At 41.2% G+C, this 18166-nt stretch overlaps 1 protein-coding gene and 1 long non-coding RNA gene across 5 annotated transcripts in view; one reads left to right on the forward strand and one right to left on the reverse strand.

The window, feature by feature from the left end:
- Window positions 1-6117, forward strand: part of OTUD7A (OTU deubiquitinase 7A) — a 98696-nt gene extending 92579 nt beyond the window's left edge. For 3 of the 4 annotated variants that reach the window (XM_059482011.1, XM_059482013.1, XM_059482010.1), the window contains exons 15-17: window positions 1975-2089; window positions 2344-2428; window positions 4578-6117. In XM_059482011.1, coding sequence (XP_059337994.1) covers window positions 1975-2089; window positions 2344-2428; window positions 4578-6011 — 1634 coding nt within the window. In that variant the 3' untranslated portion in view covers window positions 6012-6117. The remainder of the gene's footprint in view (window positions 1-1974; window positions 2090-2343; window positions 2429-4577) is intronic. The other variant, XM_059482012.1, reaches the window with a different exon arrangement.
- An 8679-nt stretch (window positions 6118-14796) lies between these two features.
- On the reverse strand, window positions 14797-15873 carry LOC132079412 (uncharacterized). The gene is made up of 3 exons (XR_009419406.1): window positions 15812-15873; window positions 15470-15521; window positions 14797-14978 (listed from the first exon to the last, which is right to left on the reverse strand). It is a non-coding gene; the product is annotated as an uncharacterized LOC132079412 (long non-coding RNA).
- Window positions 15874-18166: the final 2293 nt, after the last annotated feature.

Raw genomic sequence — 18166 nt, forward strand, 5'->3', positions numbered from 1 at the left:
TTTACTTAACTTTGTCTTTTAATAAAATGGAGTATCACTAAGCATTTTTAGTACGTATTTTCAGTATCAGTAGAAGTAGCAAGCTTTTAAAAGGATTTTTTAAAAATTTGTTTATACACCAAAATATTTATTTAACTATGTGAAAATTAGTTAGTTTCAAGCTGCCCATAGAGAAGAAAGTCACATTTACCCTTTGAAGTTTCTATCCCAAGAAGAAAGTGCTTCAACTCTCTGGTGGTTCTTTGCTCCAAGCTTTCCATCATCACCTGTCCTAGGATTACAGTCACAGTTTTTTACCACGCTGTGCCTGTAAGGCCAGGTGCTACCAGAAGGGAACTGCTGTGTTGTAAACTAACAACATTGCTCTTTCCTAAGTTGCCTTCTTCCTTTAAATGGTTGAGATCAGATGTCAGTCCAGTCAGTGCCTGCTGGTAACTCAGTTAATTGGCAGAATATGCATTTTCCTTGTGAAACACGTTCAGTTAATTGTATTCTCAGTTATTCCAGCCTCTTGGTTGCAATAATTTCATTGAATGCGTTAGGATACGACCTCATATTACACCAGGAAGTGTTAGAAGTGCATTCATCTGTCACACCTGCTGCACATTTGTGCTGTTCCGGTGCCCCAGGCCGCTGCAGTACAGAGTATTCGGAACGGCAGACTTGTGCTCCCCGCGTGTGCCCGGAGTTTGCCTGGGGAGCTCTGGTCCCGCTGTGTCCGTGCGGAGCTCTCGGGGAGCGGCTCTGCGGGGCAGAGCGCGGCGGTTCCCGGCGCGGCCGGCAGGGGGCGCCGCCCCGCGGGATTTGGGCGGCCTCGGGCCTGTCCGGGCAGCGCCGGGGCCGCGGAGCCGCTGCGGGGGCGAGCGAGCCGCGCGTGCCCGGAATGCTGCGCCTCCGCTCTGGCCGCGCGTGCGTGCTGCGCCGCAGAAAGGGTTACAAACAGCACAGAGCCCCACGTGAAGTCGGGTTTCAATAACTGAGTGCCATGATGTTTGGGTGGCTTCTCTAGATTTCTTTGGCCTTGGATTATCTGGAATGAATACTCAGGGCAAGTCCTGAAGAGCTCTAGTGCAGAAAGGTAAATGCCTTGATTAGCTGTCAGAGGAGAAGCAGTGACCTGTACCACGCTGAGGATCCTATCCAGACCCTCAACAGCTTTTACTTGTTTTCCTAATCAAATAGAAGTGAATTGGTGGCTTTAATTAAAACTGGCATTGCTTTATTTCTTAGTCGCTTGCTGATGATGAATGATAGACACTGTGACATCCGAGTGTGGTCCCTGCATGCTGAGTATAAAGAAGAGGCAGAGTCATTAGGACAGAGCCTGAGCAGAGAGGGGAAAGAGCAGAAGAGCAAAACTGCTGGCAGCAGTGTTGGGCTGTAAGAACAATAATGGCCTTTGCACTGCACCCAGAGGCCTCAAACTGACCTCTTAACCCATATACATGTTGATCTCTGCTCTTCAATTATGTTAATTTAGTTTGAACGCAAAATCACGCTAGCTTCCTCTTGTTTTCTTTCTTAATGCTGATATCAATATATTTTTATTACAAAGGTACTAAACTAAAAAGGCAAAATAACAAACATGTTAATCTCTGATTCTGAGCGATAGGCAGGAATATTGCAACATTTTATTGCTTTCTGCTATTCTAATGGCTCTGTCTCCAGGAAATGTTGATTGTACAGTACAAATGGCCATGTGGTTCTCTCCAGAGGTCTCCCCTCCTCCACAGGTGACTACCATTCACTCCAGGAGCAATCAGAGTATTAACCTCTCCCTCTTTTATTGCACAAACATGAAAACAGGCAAATGGAGCCCGGTATAAATCATTTGTGGTGCTCTGAATGAGGCAGTTCTGCAGCACAAATTCTGCTCTTCTTGAAGCAGTGATTCTGCTTTTTACAGCTGAATCTTTTCTTCTTTTCATAATTTTTGTTTCCCCCACTCCAATCCTTGTCTCTTCTCTGTTTCAGCGGTGATCCCCCTGACTGACTCTGAACACAAGTTACTGCCTTTGCACTTTGCGGTCGATCCTGGCAAAGACTGGGAGTGGGGAAAAGATGACAATGATAACACCAGACTGGCCAAGTAAGACCTTTCTGTAACTTTGGTGTTAAGCAGTAAAATGTCTTGAGCTGTACCTGGTGGCACTACTGGGAGAACTGCTGACAGTGAGGGCTTGGTTCATGTGCTCTGCTTACATGGTAGGAGACATGGGGGGGGAGTTGTGTTCTTCAGCTCACAGTCACAATCGGGCTGCTGTTGTATCTCCCCCTGTTATGAAGTGTTGCTTTTTCTTTCAAGCTTTTTGACTGCTTGTTCCCTTCTTTTTTTATCTTTAGTTTGATTCTGTCTCTTGAGGCAAAGCTTAATCTTCTGCACAGCTACATGAATGTAACCTGGATCCGCATCCCCTCTGAGACACGGGTAAGGTAAACTTCCCCCTTGCTCCCACAGCATGGAAGATACAAGGATAGGCTGCCTGCAAACAGCTCAGTGCCCTGGCAGCAGGGACAGCCACTCATGGCTCACTGACACCAATCAGGCTTACAAATTTTTCTGGTTATTTGTTTTAATAGCACTGTTGCTTGTATATTTTTTGCTGAAATGTGTCTTCTAACTTACTTTTTCTGGTATAAATTTCAGTCATTTGTGTAATTTAAAGAAACCTTTTCTCACCACTGTCTTCTCAGAACTTTGTCTTGCTCTCCTGATGCCACTGTTAGGTCACCAATTTCTTTCTGATAGTGTATTTGCACTTGTGGACAACTCCCAGTTTGGAGTGGCTGACAAAAGGCCATAGACTGGCACTAAACTGTAGCCTGCCTCTTCCAGAGAGCTGTTTTAGAACTATGCCCAGCTGGCACTGAAATTTCTCTGCAAATTGCATTGAATAGGTGGAGGGGTTAGGCTGGAAGCAAAAGGTTGCTAGGAGAGCATGGAGGTGATTTAGACAGCCTACACTGATGGAGTTTGAACAGAGAAACAGAACACAAAAGGAGAAAGTATTTTAACAAGCTGCAAGAGAGGAAAAATCCATTTTTCTACAGTTTCTACAGTAGTAGCTACCATATCAGAAAAAGGAGAGTCAAAATGTATAGGTGGCCATTGAATCTTAGTGTGTATTGTGTAGGTGACCTTTGAGCCATAGTAAAATATCTGTATTGTATAAGTGGCTTATGAGTCTCAGTAAAATATATGTATTGTATAAGTAGCCTTGTCCCGATCCTTGTTGTTCTAAATGAGCTGCAGCTGTGATATCCTTAATTAAACAGCAGCTGTAGATAATGAAAATAACTGAAATAAAAAGAAGTAAGTTAGCCAGTCAAAGAGAACCTTAGAAGAGCCCTGACAAAGAAGCAAAAACAACACTGCTGTGAAAAGCTGCTTGTAAGAAAACCACCCAGAAAATATAAGACTCTAAAAATATGATAACAACAATATGATAACAACAAAAACGGTCTTGCACTTGTAAGTGGTGAGCCCTTGTGGAACCTGGGGTACCTCTCCCTTTGGAGAGGTACATTTGCTGCATGATCATGGTCAGGTCACTGCAGCACTTTCCCCTCTGCTCTGTGGGAATAACACCTCTGCTCCCAACTGAGTGTTGGGGTGCTCAGGGCTTCCTGGGGGAGAGGACATGTAAGTACCCAGGGACAATGATGGCAGGTATTTCTATACCAGAAGTATACACAAGTACAGAGCTTACCCTCCCCATGTCCTTATAGCCAGTTGAATATTTCAGATTTATCTCTAGCAGATTTTAGGTTCATGGTGCCTGAAAGCAAGACTGTTCTGCAGCAGTACATGAACAGAGTCCTGTTTTAAAGTACCCTAGGATTCATGTTATTGCATTTTCAAGGAAGGTGCTTTATCATGTAACTTAAAATATAAAGTGGATCTCAGACTTACGACCAGTTTTATCTGCATTGCCTTTCCAATAAACATGAATACACATCTTTGTATTCCTCAGCCTACTTGCTTGAGTTTAATGTTTGATATTTCATATGAGATGTTTAGCTCTGGTGCATCCTCCCTTTAATTTTCATGCACCAGAGACCTAAATAAATAAAAAGTCAATTTAAATAAGCTGGGTTTTGAACATAATCAATTTTGAAATACTGCTGCACACAGGTTTGTGTGCTGTATGCCCCTCACAGCTTTCAGCAGCAGCTAATTCCCCTTCCATTGCATCTTCCCCAGCTCCTTTCCCGTGGCCTGAGGGACAGCCTACACTGCTGATCCTCCCTGTCCTGGCTCTCTGGGGCAGGAGGGAACTTGCTTTCCCCCATGACTCAGGCATTGACTTTCACAGAGCATCTGAGTGACTGACCTCTATTCTACAAATGTGTCTGAAATGAGCCAAAAGCTACTTAGGAACAAGCAAAATACATAGTAAGCACAGTTAGAAAAGCTTTATTTAGTGATGGAACCAGTCAAAAATGTTAGTTCATAAATTAAAAAGTGTATTTAAAATCAGTGTCAAAATCTGTATTGAATTTGGGGTAGGTATTTTTGCACCAACTCCTGTATGAAATGGATTTTGCTGTATCTAATTATAATTCCTTTTCCATAGCAGGCCCCTTTGGCTCAACCAGAATCCCCTACAGCTTCTGCTGGAGAAGACGTGCAGTCTCTGGCTGACTCCATGGACTCAGACCGAGAGTCCATCTGTAGTAATTCCAATGGCAATAACGGCAAAAACGGTAAAGAAAAAGAAAAGGACAAACAAAGGAAAGATAAAGACAAAACCAGGACGGATTCAGTTGCCAATAAAATAGGAAGCCTCAGTAAAACCCTGGGAATTAAACTGAAAAAGAACATGGGTGGTCTTGGAGGTCTGGTGCACGGGAAGATGAGCAGAGCCAATTCAGGGAATGGAAAAAATGGTGACACAGTAGAAAAAGTCAAAGAGAAGAAGTCCAAGTCTCGCAAAGGGAGCAAAGAGGAATCTGGACAGTCTGCGAGCGCGTCTCCGTCAGAGAAGACCACTCCATCTCCAACTGACAGAGCCAGCAGCTCCCCCACTGAAAAGGTGAACACTAAACCCTTTTCTGACAAGCAGTCTGACCCATGGAAGTACAGCACAGACGTGAAACTCAGCCTAAATATTTTGAGAGCTGCCATGCAGGGTGAACGAAAGTTTATTTTTGCTGGCCTTCTTTTGACCAGTCACAGGCATCAGTTCCATGAGGAGATGATCGGCTATTACCTGACCAGTGCCCAGGAGCGCTTCAATGCAGAACAGGAACAGAAAAGAAAGGAAGCTGAGAAAAAGGCTGCACTGAATGGCTCCTCTAGTAGGAAACTGGAGCCAGAGGCATTTTCAAAAGAAAAATTAGAACCATCTCCTCAGGATAGGGCATCACCCGTCTTACCTCAAAGCCATACGACCCAACTGGTTTTAAAGTTTAAAGACCGCACTAGTCCCACTCCCGGGTCCTTTTCTTCACCCAGCAACGGTGCCAAGAGAAGTGGCCCCATCCCGGTGTCTGCCCACTATAGCCATACCCCCCCCGTTCAAAGGCAAAGTGTCATCCATTTGCATGACGTCAACTCCAAGCCATCGAGCTTCCAGGATGATACCTACAAGCCAGTGGTTGGCACCCTGAAAACCTGTGCCACCTACCCCCAGCAGAACAGGTCGCTGTCCTCGCAGAGCTACAGCCCCGCACGGCTGCCTGGGATGCGCACGGTGAACACGGTGGAGTCGCTGAGCTACGCCAGGCCGGCCGAACACAAGTCCCAGACCTACACCAACGGCTTCAACACGGGGGACGTCAGAGACTGCTTGGAGTACGCTGACGAGGACGCTCCTCAGAGCTGGCTGAACAACGACAAAAACCAAGGCAGAAGCACAGTTTGCCCAATATATTCCATCCAGCAGAACCGCTGTAAGAAGGAGAACTGTTCCTTTTATGGTCGTCCTGAGACTGAAAATTACTGTTCCTACTGCTACAAAGAGGAGTTAAAGCGCAGGGAGAGGGACAGCAAGGGACACAGGCATTGAGGATTCTTCCATGACTACTTAGTTTTACCATTTTCTTACTTACAAAGTAAACAGTGTTGGATTGCAGTAAAAGGAATCCTTAAAGAATAAAGGATTGATGAGTAAATAGTGTCTAGCTCTTCGCTTTTCTGGGGCAATGAGGAAATAATAGGAATAATTTATCATAAAAATATTATTTTCCATTTTGTCAGTGTCTTTTTTACATGTACTGGTAAGCTGAAGGGTTGTTTACTCCTTTGTCAGTGCAGTGTATATGTTTGGTCAAAAGTTTACTAATGGTGCCTGAATTTACACTGACATCACTCAGGTAGTAGAATGATAGGGGAATGTCATACTAGTGAAGATGTGGTGTTGTAGTAGGATAGTATCTGCCTTGCAGACATTTGAACTTATATAGGTATAGAGTATTTTTTCCTTAGTAAAACCTAAATTTTTCATAGCCTTTTTTTTTAGGAGGGTAGTGATTTTGCATACTGCACATTTTTAACATGGCAGCATATTGCATTGCTACTAATGTTTGTATATTTCAGTCTGAAATTGAATGATTTGAGAAAAATGGGAGTGAAAAGTCTGAATTCATGAGGGCTGTAGGTCATCTTATTTTTCAGTTCTTACCAATTATTTCTAAATTTTCATTGAAAAAAAAAAGTAGATTTGAGCCACTTTTGTTTGCACTGAGTTTTTAAAGAGGTTTTATAAGAAAATTCAATATGACTTCATGTCCCCAAGCCCCCACACCATATAGTTCTGCACACCTGAATTTCAGAAGTATTTCCGTTGATGTTAAAATACAGAAAAATATTACAATAAAATATTTTTAAAAATTACTAGGTATGGAAAATTTGATGACCAGCTAGGAAATTTAGGATCATTCCAGACTCCAACTGCTTGCCAAAACCAATGCAATGCATCAAGTTATTGCCTTAGCTAGTGCATGAACCTAATCATTATTTACTTATTCCTTCTGAACATTATTGAGTGATAATTATTGCAAGTGTAACTACTTGAGCCTTTCTTGAAGACTGTTGGCTCCTCCTCTTTTCAAGTCTCCTAGAGTGAGTCATCTTCCCCCCCAGGAGGCTCCCAGATGGCTGTTAAATGCCTCCAGCAGGAATGGCAGCTCCTTGCACAGATTTGCACAAGTCTGAGATCCAAATATTTACATGTTTGCAATACTTCTGAAAATAAAACTTTGCTCACAGAAGCATTTCTGCAAAGCAGACACTGCAGATACTGTTGAAGTAGATGGATGCCATGAGGAAGTTTTCTGGGATACAGCTCTGGGTTTGCACCCCTCCACCATCAGCTGGCAGAATGCAGAACAGGAGCTCTTTGGTGTTGTTACCCTTGTGAACAATGGCTCATTTTAAGAGCCAGTTTTGCATAACAGGTGAAAATACTGCCTTCAAGGCTGCTGACTCTGCCACCTCAAGGTGCAGAACAGGAGTTCTGCCTTCCTCATTAGGGAATAACACTTTTCTGGCCCACACAGGAAAGATTCTTTGCCAAAGAGTCTCCATTTCTGATTATTTGCTTGTTGCAGCCCAATTTTAATTCTTGAAAACGGTGGCACTGTTGCATACAGTTAATCCTAATTAACCCTGAAACCAAGTCCCCTGTGAAACAAGATACACAAACTTCTGCTGCTGTGTCCTGGCTTTCAGAAAAAGCATGTGAGCTTTTCCAGTGTCCCAGACTGGTAGAACTGAAAACATATTTAAAATTGACCATATTTTTAGGTTTTCTGCTGAATGGGAGTTTTCAAAATAAGTTAGCTGTTCCATGAATCCAGACCTGTACTTTGTACTTCTTACTGTATACTAAGCATACACTGAATCTTACTGAACTTGCATTCCTTCATGAAAGGGAAATATTGGTATTTGTTAAAGCTCCATGTGACTTCCGTCCTTGAGGTAAGCACCTTCCAAATGCCATGTCTCCTGTTGCATACACTGGTAAGCAGTGTCCTGTTTTGCTTTGCTGTTGTGATTATTACATTTAAGTTCTAATTGTCAAAGAAAACTGGGATTGCAAATTATTCTAAAACAAGCCAGACCATGTTAAAAGAAATTCAGTATTATACCTGATTGTATTTGCTGCTGAGACTGAGAAAACTGGCAGGATAAGACTTCAAGAAAAACAGAAATATTTAAGAATTCTTAGGGCATTAGAGTAGCAGAACTGTGTGATACTCTAAGAATCATTTCTGTGTAAAGTTGTCCTTAAGAAATATTACATTAGCAGCAAACCACACCAGCCCATGTGCTTAAGTGAGTTACATCTGTTCTGAATGAGGAAAAAAGCAGTACATGTGTAAAAATAAGCAATTACCATAAGATTTTGCTGTTTCCCATTTTCACAGGACTTGTTTCTATAGTATGTTTTTAATATCTTCTCATAAAAGAAAGAGATTTACAACTGGTCAGCATTTAGGTATAATTTACTCTGTTCTGAATTATTTAATACATCGTGCTTGTGTGTTAGATTATTTTGAAAAGTAAGTCGGTCTTGTCCGTGTTGGGTACCAAACCTGAGTGTTCATTATCATCCTCAGGACACTCAGATATTTCACTAAATATTTACCTCTATAGGATTGCTCACTTTAAAATATCTGTTGTATGAAATACTGACAGAACCCTTTTTATTTGTGCCTATTTCCTTAGAATCTTTTTGTTGGGATATCTTTGAATAATTTTCTAATTGCTGTTTTCTTTTAGAATTCTCTTCAAACATTATTTCTGCTTCTGGGCTTTGTGGCAGCTGTGCCATAGCTGTCATTAAACAGACCAAACATGCAGAATCTGTGCCCTCCTCCTGAAGAAGTGTTGTTCCATTAAAAGAAGACTGTAACTATAGAAGAAAATTTTCTACCTATTTTTTTAGAGAGAATTCCCAATTGCTTGTGAGTTGCATTCATCAGGGCTGAAAGATAATTGTGCCATTCTTTAGCTACATGCTAGAGGTAATTATATTTGGATGTATTTTTCTGTTGTACTGTATGCTGACCTCTCAGTACTCTTTTGTGTTATTTTTCCTGACAATTGGAAGTGTTTGCAGCCCACAGACCAGCCAGCCCTGTGCCTGATCTGCTCTCCCTACACCCTCCAGAGCTGTAGAGTTCCCACATAGTCCCAGATATGGAGAAATCAGCTTTGCTTTGGAGGGATCCTACTCATTCCTTCTGTTAGCCCGACTGGCTGCAATGCACACGTGTATTTTTGCATTTGTATGTGCTTTCCCCCCCTCTCTTCTTGATATTGATTCAGCATTTGTCACTGCAGTCCAGATTTCGGAAGTACAGAGTAAATACTGGGTAGGCTACACCTTCCCAGAGGGATCACCAGGAAATATTTAGGTTGGAGGAAGCTGGAATTCTTTTAAAGTGTGAATGTGCAATTTTTCTAATTTAAAAAAGGCTTAAACCTATTATGCAATTTTTTTTTTTTTACTTTTTTCTAAACTCTGATGCAAATGTCGGTTTGTAACAGAGGACACCTGTGATACATAATGGGTTTCAGTCATGCTTTATATTAAAGTTTCATTTAAAATTATTAATACAGAGTTAATAAACCACTGTTAGAGTTTACTAATATATTTTCAGAGGTGGGTGTCAGTTGTAGCATATGTCTAACAAGCAGCTCATTCAGAAGAAGATTTTGTAGATTATCAAAAGTAACTTCAGATTTTGGATTTTAAAGCAATTGGTGAACCTTTTGTTCTATAAATACAATGGCAATATTGTCCCAGCTTTCTTTAGCAATTAGTTGCTTCTTCCTGAATCAAAAGTAACATGAGGAGCATCAGTAAAAGAAAGGTGCAGTACTTGAAAAGCTTTGTGTTGCTGGCATCCTGGAAGTCTAAGCAGGCCAAGTGGAGCGTTCAGGGTGTTTGTGGGGCTGGGAGCTGAGGTGTGAGCAGTGCAGCGCGGCCCAGAGGGCGCTGAGCACGCTGCCCACGACCGGTCACAGCCGGCTGCAGGGCCCGGAGGGCTGCTCCTCATCTGCTGGGGTGGTGAACGTGCAGGTATCAAAACACAGCACAGAGCTGACAAACACTGCCCTCCACCTCCCCTCTTTGACACAGCCACACTGGTGCTCACCTTCACCAGTGGGACTGCTCTCCCTGACAGCAACCAGGCTGCTTCTCTTCAGAAACTCTCAGCAAGAGTTACACAAGAAATGTTTTTGATGGAGGCCTGAGCCTTTGGCAGTGCCTGCTCCCCACAGGCTGCCTACCTTCCTCTTCCAAGGAGACAGTGGATGAGAATTCTGGCTGAGGAGTAGAGAGAAGCCTTAGGTCTGTTTGGGCTACCTTTGCTGTCCTCTGCAGTGCGTGGACAGAATCCCATTAGCAGTGGGGGCCTTAAACCAGGTGCTTCATTGACATGTAAAACATTGCAAACTGGCTAGTAAGGGAGTACGGCCTTCATAGCACTGTGAGTGTTTTGCACAGGTGAAAACCCATATGTTCATAGAAACCACAATGATCTCAAACATAAGTCCAGAGAGGCAAAATAACTGATGCTGATTGTAGATGGCGTTTCAGCTTAGTGTATTTTAAGTCTCTGTCAGTGTATTTGAAGAGTATTTGTTTTAGGGAATGGCAGCTTATGTGGAGGATCACCAAACTATAGCATAGAAATGAAATTTTTTCAGTAACAGACACTAATATCTATTTTAATTTGCACATGGATTTCCAGTGTATTTGACTAAAATATTATATTGTTAAAAATGAGAGGAAAATAACACAAAGGTGTTTGTAAGTATGTTCTATTTCTAGACTTAAGGCTGTATTATGTTGGAATTCTACAAGCCAAGTTTAAATTGTAATATAGAAATTATTTTTATATTATTTTCAAAATACGTTACAGAGCAATATTTTGCGCCTTTATTATAAACAGGGTCATCATTTTAGTGGGTTACTTTCAGAAATGCTGGTAGAAATTAACCATGAAAAGAAAGCTTTGTAAATGTACTTGTTTTTAACTGCTCTGTCTGTTGTGCACATTGTATCTAATATGAGTTGAATATACATTTTTTTTTTCAATTGAAAAGCTTTAAATTTTTCTTTATATATTTTGGTACAACACTGTTCCTCTCTATTTAATTCTCTTCCAACCCTAGCCAATAGCCACTTTTATAAGCAGCTTCTGAATAACATGCATCTGGAAAATTTCCTTACCAAGTGAAACGTTTCTGCACAGGTATTGATTGACTTGGGACATTCATAATACACCCTGAACCCATTGGAGTAGGATTTGTTTGGGGTTTTTTAAAAAAGAATCAGCTATTTATTATTCCTTCAGAATGAAAGTCAAGAATGAATGCAACCATTTAGCATCTGGAATAAAAAAATCACTCTAGATCATGGAAATGTCATCCCTAATGGGCAGGTACATCCTCTTAATATGTATCAAGTAGGCATTAGCTTCTTGCAGATTGAAGTGTTCAGATTTTATTTCTTCATAGTTCTTTTTACTGTACATATTAATTACTGATGAACTGTGCAAAGAAAAAAACTAATGCCTATGTTAAATTAGAAGTCTGTGTAGTTTTTAAAATTCCCTAACTTTTTTGGTTTAGTTTGTTGGGATTTGTTTGTTTAAGAATTACTATTAAGGTATTTACTGCAACCAAAATTTTCAAACCTGGATACCTAATGACTGTGCATCTGGGTTTCTCCTGATCAATAGACTGGTTTTAAGGTGTATCAGTTCGTGTAGGAAGAAAAGCTCCCTCTTGGTTTCAGAAAATCAATTGAATGTTACTCAAACACATATTCAGGTCTTTTCCTTATTAGCACTCTACACTTCTTTTCAGTCAGTGGAATTTACATTTTATCTTTAGCGCTCTTCCATGTGGGAACAAATAGTTGGGCTTATTCATAAAATGATTGTTTGAGTATGGAGAGACTTGCCTTGTACCAAAACACCACATAATTGTTTAACTGTTGCATTCTTAATGGGGCTCTTGTATTCCACTGCTGCGGTGGGGAAATAAGACCTTATTTTTTCCTTGGGTATCATGATCCTGTTTTTTGTCTGGTTGGGTTATTCCTCTGAAGTGAATATGCTGTTCTGATTGCTGTTTTCTGATGGTTTATCTCCCATTACCTGAATGCCTGTACTGTACCAAGAGAATTGAAATGGCTGATGCACATTTGCACTGTGGAACAGGCCATGTGGGTTAAAGCCACCGTGTTCCAAACAGCCTTAAAGTTATGACTCTCTGGGGACTGAGAGTCACTTAACTGGATGCAGCCTCTGTCCTACTTCCTCATTTAACCATGACTGTAAAACTTTCAAGCCTGCTGTAGTCTGTGTGTCTCTAGACACATTTATCTGAATACCCTGTAATCTTAACAGAAAATTTTCTTTAAAATAGTGTGCTTCTTTGATGAGTGTTAATGTGTTAGGAAACCTTAGTCAAAAGAGGAGATGGAGTAAAGCCAGAGAAATTACTGTGGCTAGTGGAGGAACCAGGGCACCAAAATACTAAAAAGGGGGAAATTATTAAGATGTATCAAAGCCTGTCAACATTGTATGTTTTGTAGATCTTCCTGTATTCTGGGAAAACAGAGAAATGTTTTTGACATTCATCTCTGCATCTAATGGAGCCTCTTACTTTGTTGCAGAGGTTTGCTCTTGGGAAAGACAAGAGAAAAGGAAGCAGTCTTCCCTTCTTAAAGCAAATTCTAGAGGCAGAATCATCTGAGATTGCAAAAATATGATCCAATGTTGGAACTGAATAGTGCCTAACTCTTACATGCATTCTGTATTTAATTTCCATTTTGCCCCTTTCAAACACCATTTCTTTAGAAAAAGAAGGATGGGGAAATTAAGAGACTGAGCTTGTATGTTAAAGATCCAGTTCTTCCTTCTTTCACATGTGGAATCTATATAAACATGAGAAGAGTTACACTAGAGTTGCACTTACCCTGCTGAGAGGTAAAAGCCACCAAATAGGTAAATTCCATGAAATTGCGTTGCCACAGAGTAAAATGGAACCTTTGCCTGATGAAGGCTGACAGCATGTCAGCAGCCTGAGAGCCATGGCTGCCGTAGCTGAAACAGCAGCTCTTGGTCATTCTTGCCTTTAACACAGGTGCAGTTAACTCTGGCCCACGGTGTCTGAACAGTATCTTTGTAGTAAAGATGAAGTGAAACACTGCCTTGCTGCCATTTGCTTCCAGGTTTGAGTAACAAAAAGCCTCTTGCCCATGCTTTTGGTTAAAATATGCAGGAGATGCAGCAGCAGTATGTGGCATCTCACGCTCAGAGAATGCCCCACATCTCCTTTAAATGGGCTTTGCAATCAGGTATGAATTGAAACACAGCCACGTGGGCGTCACAGAAGTGCTGTCATCTCTCAACTTTGAAAATTGTGTGCACTTTAAATACTAACAAAAATGGAGCAATGGTTTTATTGTTTATTTGCTCAAGATTCTGAGTAGTGTAAATACAGTCTTTGTATAATGCACAGTGTGTGTACAGTACAGAAGTGCTTTTCCCTCAGAGCCACCAGAGAGTTTTGCACGCACACGGTGCCCAACTCTGCCCACTCACCCTAACCAAGGGGAACAAACAGGATTTAGGCCTAGACTAAATAATGGATGAAATTAGCCACATAGACCTAAACAGCTGTGAGTACCCAACCGAAATGTTCTAGGCCTGCTTTGACAGCTTTGTACAAAACTCCATCCCAATGACTGAGATTAGGTTTGTGCTTTTTCCTGGGGAGGAGCAATTACTTCTGTGTCTTTTCCAAGCCCATTGCTCTTAGTCTGTAACTCCTGTGTTTGTAATGTGCCAGGCTTAGCATGATTCAGCTAGGAAGCAGTTTTTAAAATCTCCATAGAGCTCTTGTTTTCTTTTTGGAATCCATCTCGAGTTTTACTTTGCATTTAATTTTAAGACATAAAATATTATGAACTTTTCATAATGCCTTGAATTTGTCTCTTGTGGGGCTGAAAGACTTTGTTCTCCTTGGGAGGCCTTGTTCTTCTTCATTGAGTCTTGTGACTAACAGTTTTGTATGGAAAAAGTTGAATGAACCATTGAAAGTATCTCTGCTGTTTACATGTACTTCTGCCATTTGGTACACATTGTGTTGTTAAAACCCAATGCCTCTCAGACATGGGCAAAGCTTGAAGGACAGTCTGAAGTACTAGATGCAAAAGGTATATGTAGTTAATTCATCAGAACTCCACTGTTGCTATTATAGAATATGCCCCCCCCCCCCCCAATTGTTTGTACGTATTTTTTCCTATTGCTAACTTTTGTTTAATCTTCTGTTTTCTTAGACAAATTCTAAAGCTCTTGGTCCTTAAAGCCTGTGATAGATTTTCCAGTAAAGATTTGGTTTTGCAGTTCAGGTTGCACATAGAGTGGCTTGTCTCCCAAACAAGAATTAAGGTAACAGATGTTGCACCCTTGGCTTAAAAAAGTTTTTTTACTCATTAACTGAGAGTCTCTGTTCAATTATAACCAAAGCTAATTATATAAAGTTTAAAGTGTCAGGACTGGTAATGTGACTCTATCTAATAACCTGACCAACTCAGCGTTTTTAACCCATAGAAATGTACAATAAGTGTATTTGTATTTGAAGTCTATTTCAAAGAAAGTAGTTGGCTCTCACTGGGGCTTAAGAAAATGTTAATAAAGAATAAAGTAAGTCTCTCTGATTTTGGTTGGCTGAGAATTCAACTTCTTCATAGTCTTACCACTCTTCTCATTTTTCAGAGTCTGAGTTTCTTGTTGCCTTCTATAAGTTTATACTCTTTTAGCAAATATTGACTTAGGCTTTCAATAAACTATGTAATAGAAATTACAGAAATTTATTTATAGCTGAAATTACTCTTCAGGTTTTTTGTTTGATCATTTTCATGCAAAAATGAATGAATTTTTCTTTTCCCATTTCCCCTCCGTATTTATAATTTCAAAACACACTTAGTTGCAGTCACCTTTCTCTGCAAAAGAAAACAGTTGATAATTTTTAAGCTGACTGCCATATTGTTTGAATCCACTGTTAAAAAGAAACAGGAGCATTAATTAACATTCAAGAATAAGAAATATTTCTTCTTGTGAAAAATGTGAGTTCTTGAGAACCTTTTCTACATACAGTTTTCATTCAAGTTAAATGTCATTTTTAATCTGATCCATACTTTGACAAAGATGATGTGTAAGAGCTGTTTTTAGCAGTTGGATTGTTACTTTGTAAAGTATTAAAGCACTAAACCAATTTTTGCAATAGGTAGTAAAACTTGCTTTTGTTTTGAAAAACTTCCAGTTATAACTGTTGCACTTTTTATAGCAGAACTGTATTTAATTTCTTTCTTTTATGAAAGATTACTCAAAGTAACTGATAGCTCTGTAATCTGTGTGAATTGGCTTCTCCATTATTTGAATCTGAGAGAAGCTATGATGCCTATTCAATAAAATTAACTTATTTCTAAAGTACCTGTTTGCTTGAATTCTTGTTTGTGCTTTCTCTGTGCTCTCTCAGGGTGATGCTGGACAGACCCAGGGAAGAAGCAGGGACAAGGGTAAGGGGCTGCTGCAATTTGTGAGGGCAATTGGCTCAGCACAACCTTGTGTGCTGCTGCCATAAAGTGCATTTAAATAACAAATTGAGTCCCTTCCCCGAAACTCCATCTAGCCTGGATACCTTGCTGAAATCAAGCTGTTAATTCTGTTACCTCAGAGGAAACAAAATTAAAGTAGTTCAAGCAGCCTAACATTGCTATAAACCCCAGATCAGGAGCAAGTACAAGTCCTGTGGCTAAGATTTCATTTCTCTTACCTGTTGTAGGGGCTAATTCTCTCTTATCTAATTTCAGTGTATGTGGGGGGATAGAATGTAAGAAAATAAAGACAGTGCAGAAGATAATCTCAGCCTGAGGAGGTGCAGCTGTACTAATCACCAAAGATTAGGAACAGGCCTGCCCTTAACAGGCACAGCTGTGTCCAATAAGGATGAGTGCTGTACAAGAGTGGGGTAGCTGGGTGAGAAGGGAACTCGAGTTTGTTGCTGTGCTGTGAGGAAGGAGTCAGTGCTCTGAGGAGCTGACCATGAGAAATCACTGAGAAGGTCTGGAGCTTTTGCAATACGATGACAAGTGTACATCAGAAATGGTGACAATGGAATTGCACCATTGAAAAACGTCTGTGCCACAGTTACTCAGGTCAGGGACACACTGGAAATGAAGAAGGCATTACAGGGGCTGCCCCTTGAGGGAAATAAATGAAGGAAAAAGAAAAAGACCAAGGGTAGCTTGAGTGAACAATTTAAAGCAGCAAAAGGAACCTGAAATGGAAGTAGAGGCTGTGGTTGACGTGCCAGACATGTGCCTCTGAGGAGGGATGATGAAGGCTGCTTCAAGGACTTAGAGGGCTACACTAGCACCTGATAATAATGGTTTACAGAACTACTGAACAGCTAATCAAAACTCACAAAGTGCTGTGAATCTAAGACAAAAAAAAAAAAAAAAAAAGTGGCAGTGGCTAGTGAAGGACCCCGCTATTAATACATTTCAATTAGAAGGTAAAAAACCAAGGTGACACATACCTTGTTCTGATAATTTTCCAGAATTTCTGTGTGCTAGCTGGGTTTGAATACAGTAACAAACACTTTCCACAAGGCTGGCTACTGTGTTACCAAGTGTGTTATACATTTGCCATTAGCGTAAAGAATTTGCAGGGTTGAGAGAACAGGACACATCCAAGAAGGAAGATGGTTTTTAAGCAGGGCTGTGCTCATCTGCTGTTTCTGCTACAGCATCCAGATCCTTTCTGGGGAGCAGAATGTAGCTATGGAGGAAAATACTGATGTTTTTCCTAAGAATCTCCTATCTCAGGCCACAAAACCGCTTTTCTGGCCTTATAATTGTTCTGTTCTTCAGGCAGGTTATTTGAAGGACCTGGTGAGAGTGCTGCATAGCTTAGCTGTGATTTTTTTTTCACTGTGTAACTTTATGTACAGGCCTGGGCATGTTCTCAGGTCCCAGCTGGCCCTCCCAAAGCCAGATCACAACACCCAAAGAGGGAGCCTAAGCACAGTACAGACTTAGCCAAAAACACAGCCACAGCACAGCTGTGATTTAAGGCTGGCCATTCAGCTGTGCCTTTACTTCTATTTAATAGTAAAGTGGTGAAGTGCTGTCTCCTTGAAAAGCTTCCCCTCTCTTAGCAAACACCACATAACACGCAATTTTTACAGTGACTGGGAGCATATTTTTACTTCTGAAGTACAGCCCTTCCATTTTAGATCTCCTTAATCACAGTGATTTTGTGGAGAATAACAAATTTCCCATTCCTAGATTTAAAACTTGAGTTTTTTCCTTATTTCCTTCAGCATTAATTATCCCTCCTAAAAATAGACAGGTGTGGTCCAAAAATATCCAGTGGAGCCTTAATGAAAGGTTTCTTGCAGGGAAGCCAACAGCCAGACCTGATTTATTCACCCAGTCTTGTTGTTTTTGCAGACCCACCCTGCACTAGGTTCCTGTTTCCAGGCTTGACTCTTATTTGCTCACCCGGTTAATCAGCACAGCTGCCTGCAAGCACATGTGAAGTGGAAGCCATCCCCTACGCAGTCTTCTGGGGAGTGTGGCTGCCTTCAAACCTTCTGCCCCTGAGAGAGGCTCCTCTCGTGCAGGGAGGAAGGTGCATGTAGGTCATTTCCTTTGGGGAACCTGCCAAGCTGCTGTGCCTGGGAGCATGGGTGTCTCCCTTGGCTGGCCCTGTAAGCTGGCAGCAGAGGAGGGACAGCATTCCTGAATGAAACTTTCTTCTTTCTTCTTCTGTCCAGTCATCCTGTTCCTCCCAGCAGGCTGCAAACACCATTTGTACAGCAACCCCAGAGAGGGAAACCTTGGGATTTGTTACAAGACTTCCAAAGTCAACAAAACGCTTGGAAGTTAAACCAAACCTGCAAGGCCTTGCAACTTCATGGATCATTTCAGGGGGTTTGAGTTGGTTCTCAAACTCAGCTCTGAGGAGTGGTGATTCTGTCTTTTGGTGCAGGAAGTCTTGATACAGCCTGGGTTTGGGGCCAGCCACTTGTGGGTGTGCCCATCTCACTACTCCCCTCTGGGCAGATGGTAGCTGTGATGTTGATTCTTAGATGTATGTTAGCTTCCAAGTGTGGCATTTTGAG

Source organism: Ammospiza nelsoni, chromosome 14 (genome assembly GCF_027579445.1).
Source record: "Ammospiza nelsoni isolate bAmmNel1 chromosome 14, bAmmNel1.pri, whole genome shotgun sequence".
In the NCBI taxonomy this organism is placed as follows: Eukaryota; Metazoa; Chordata; class Aves; order Passeriformes; family Passerellidae; genus Ammospiza; species Ammospiza nelsoni.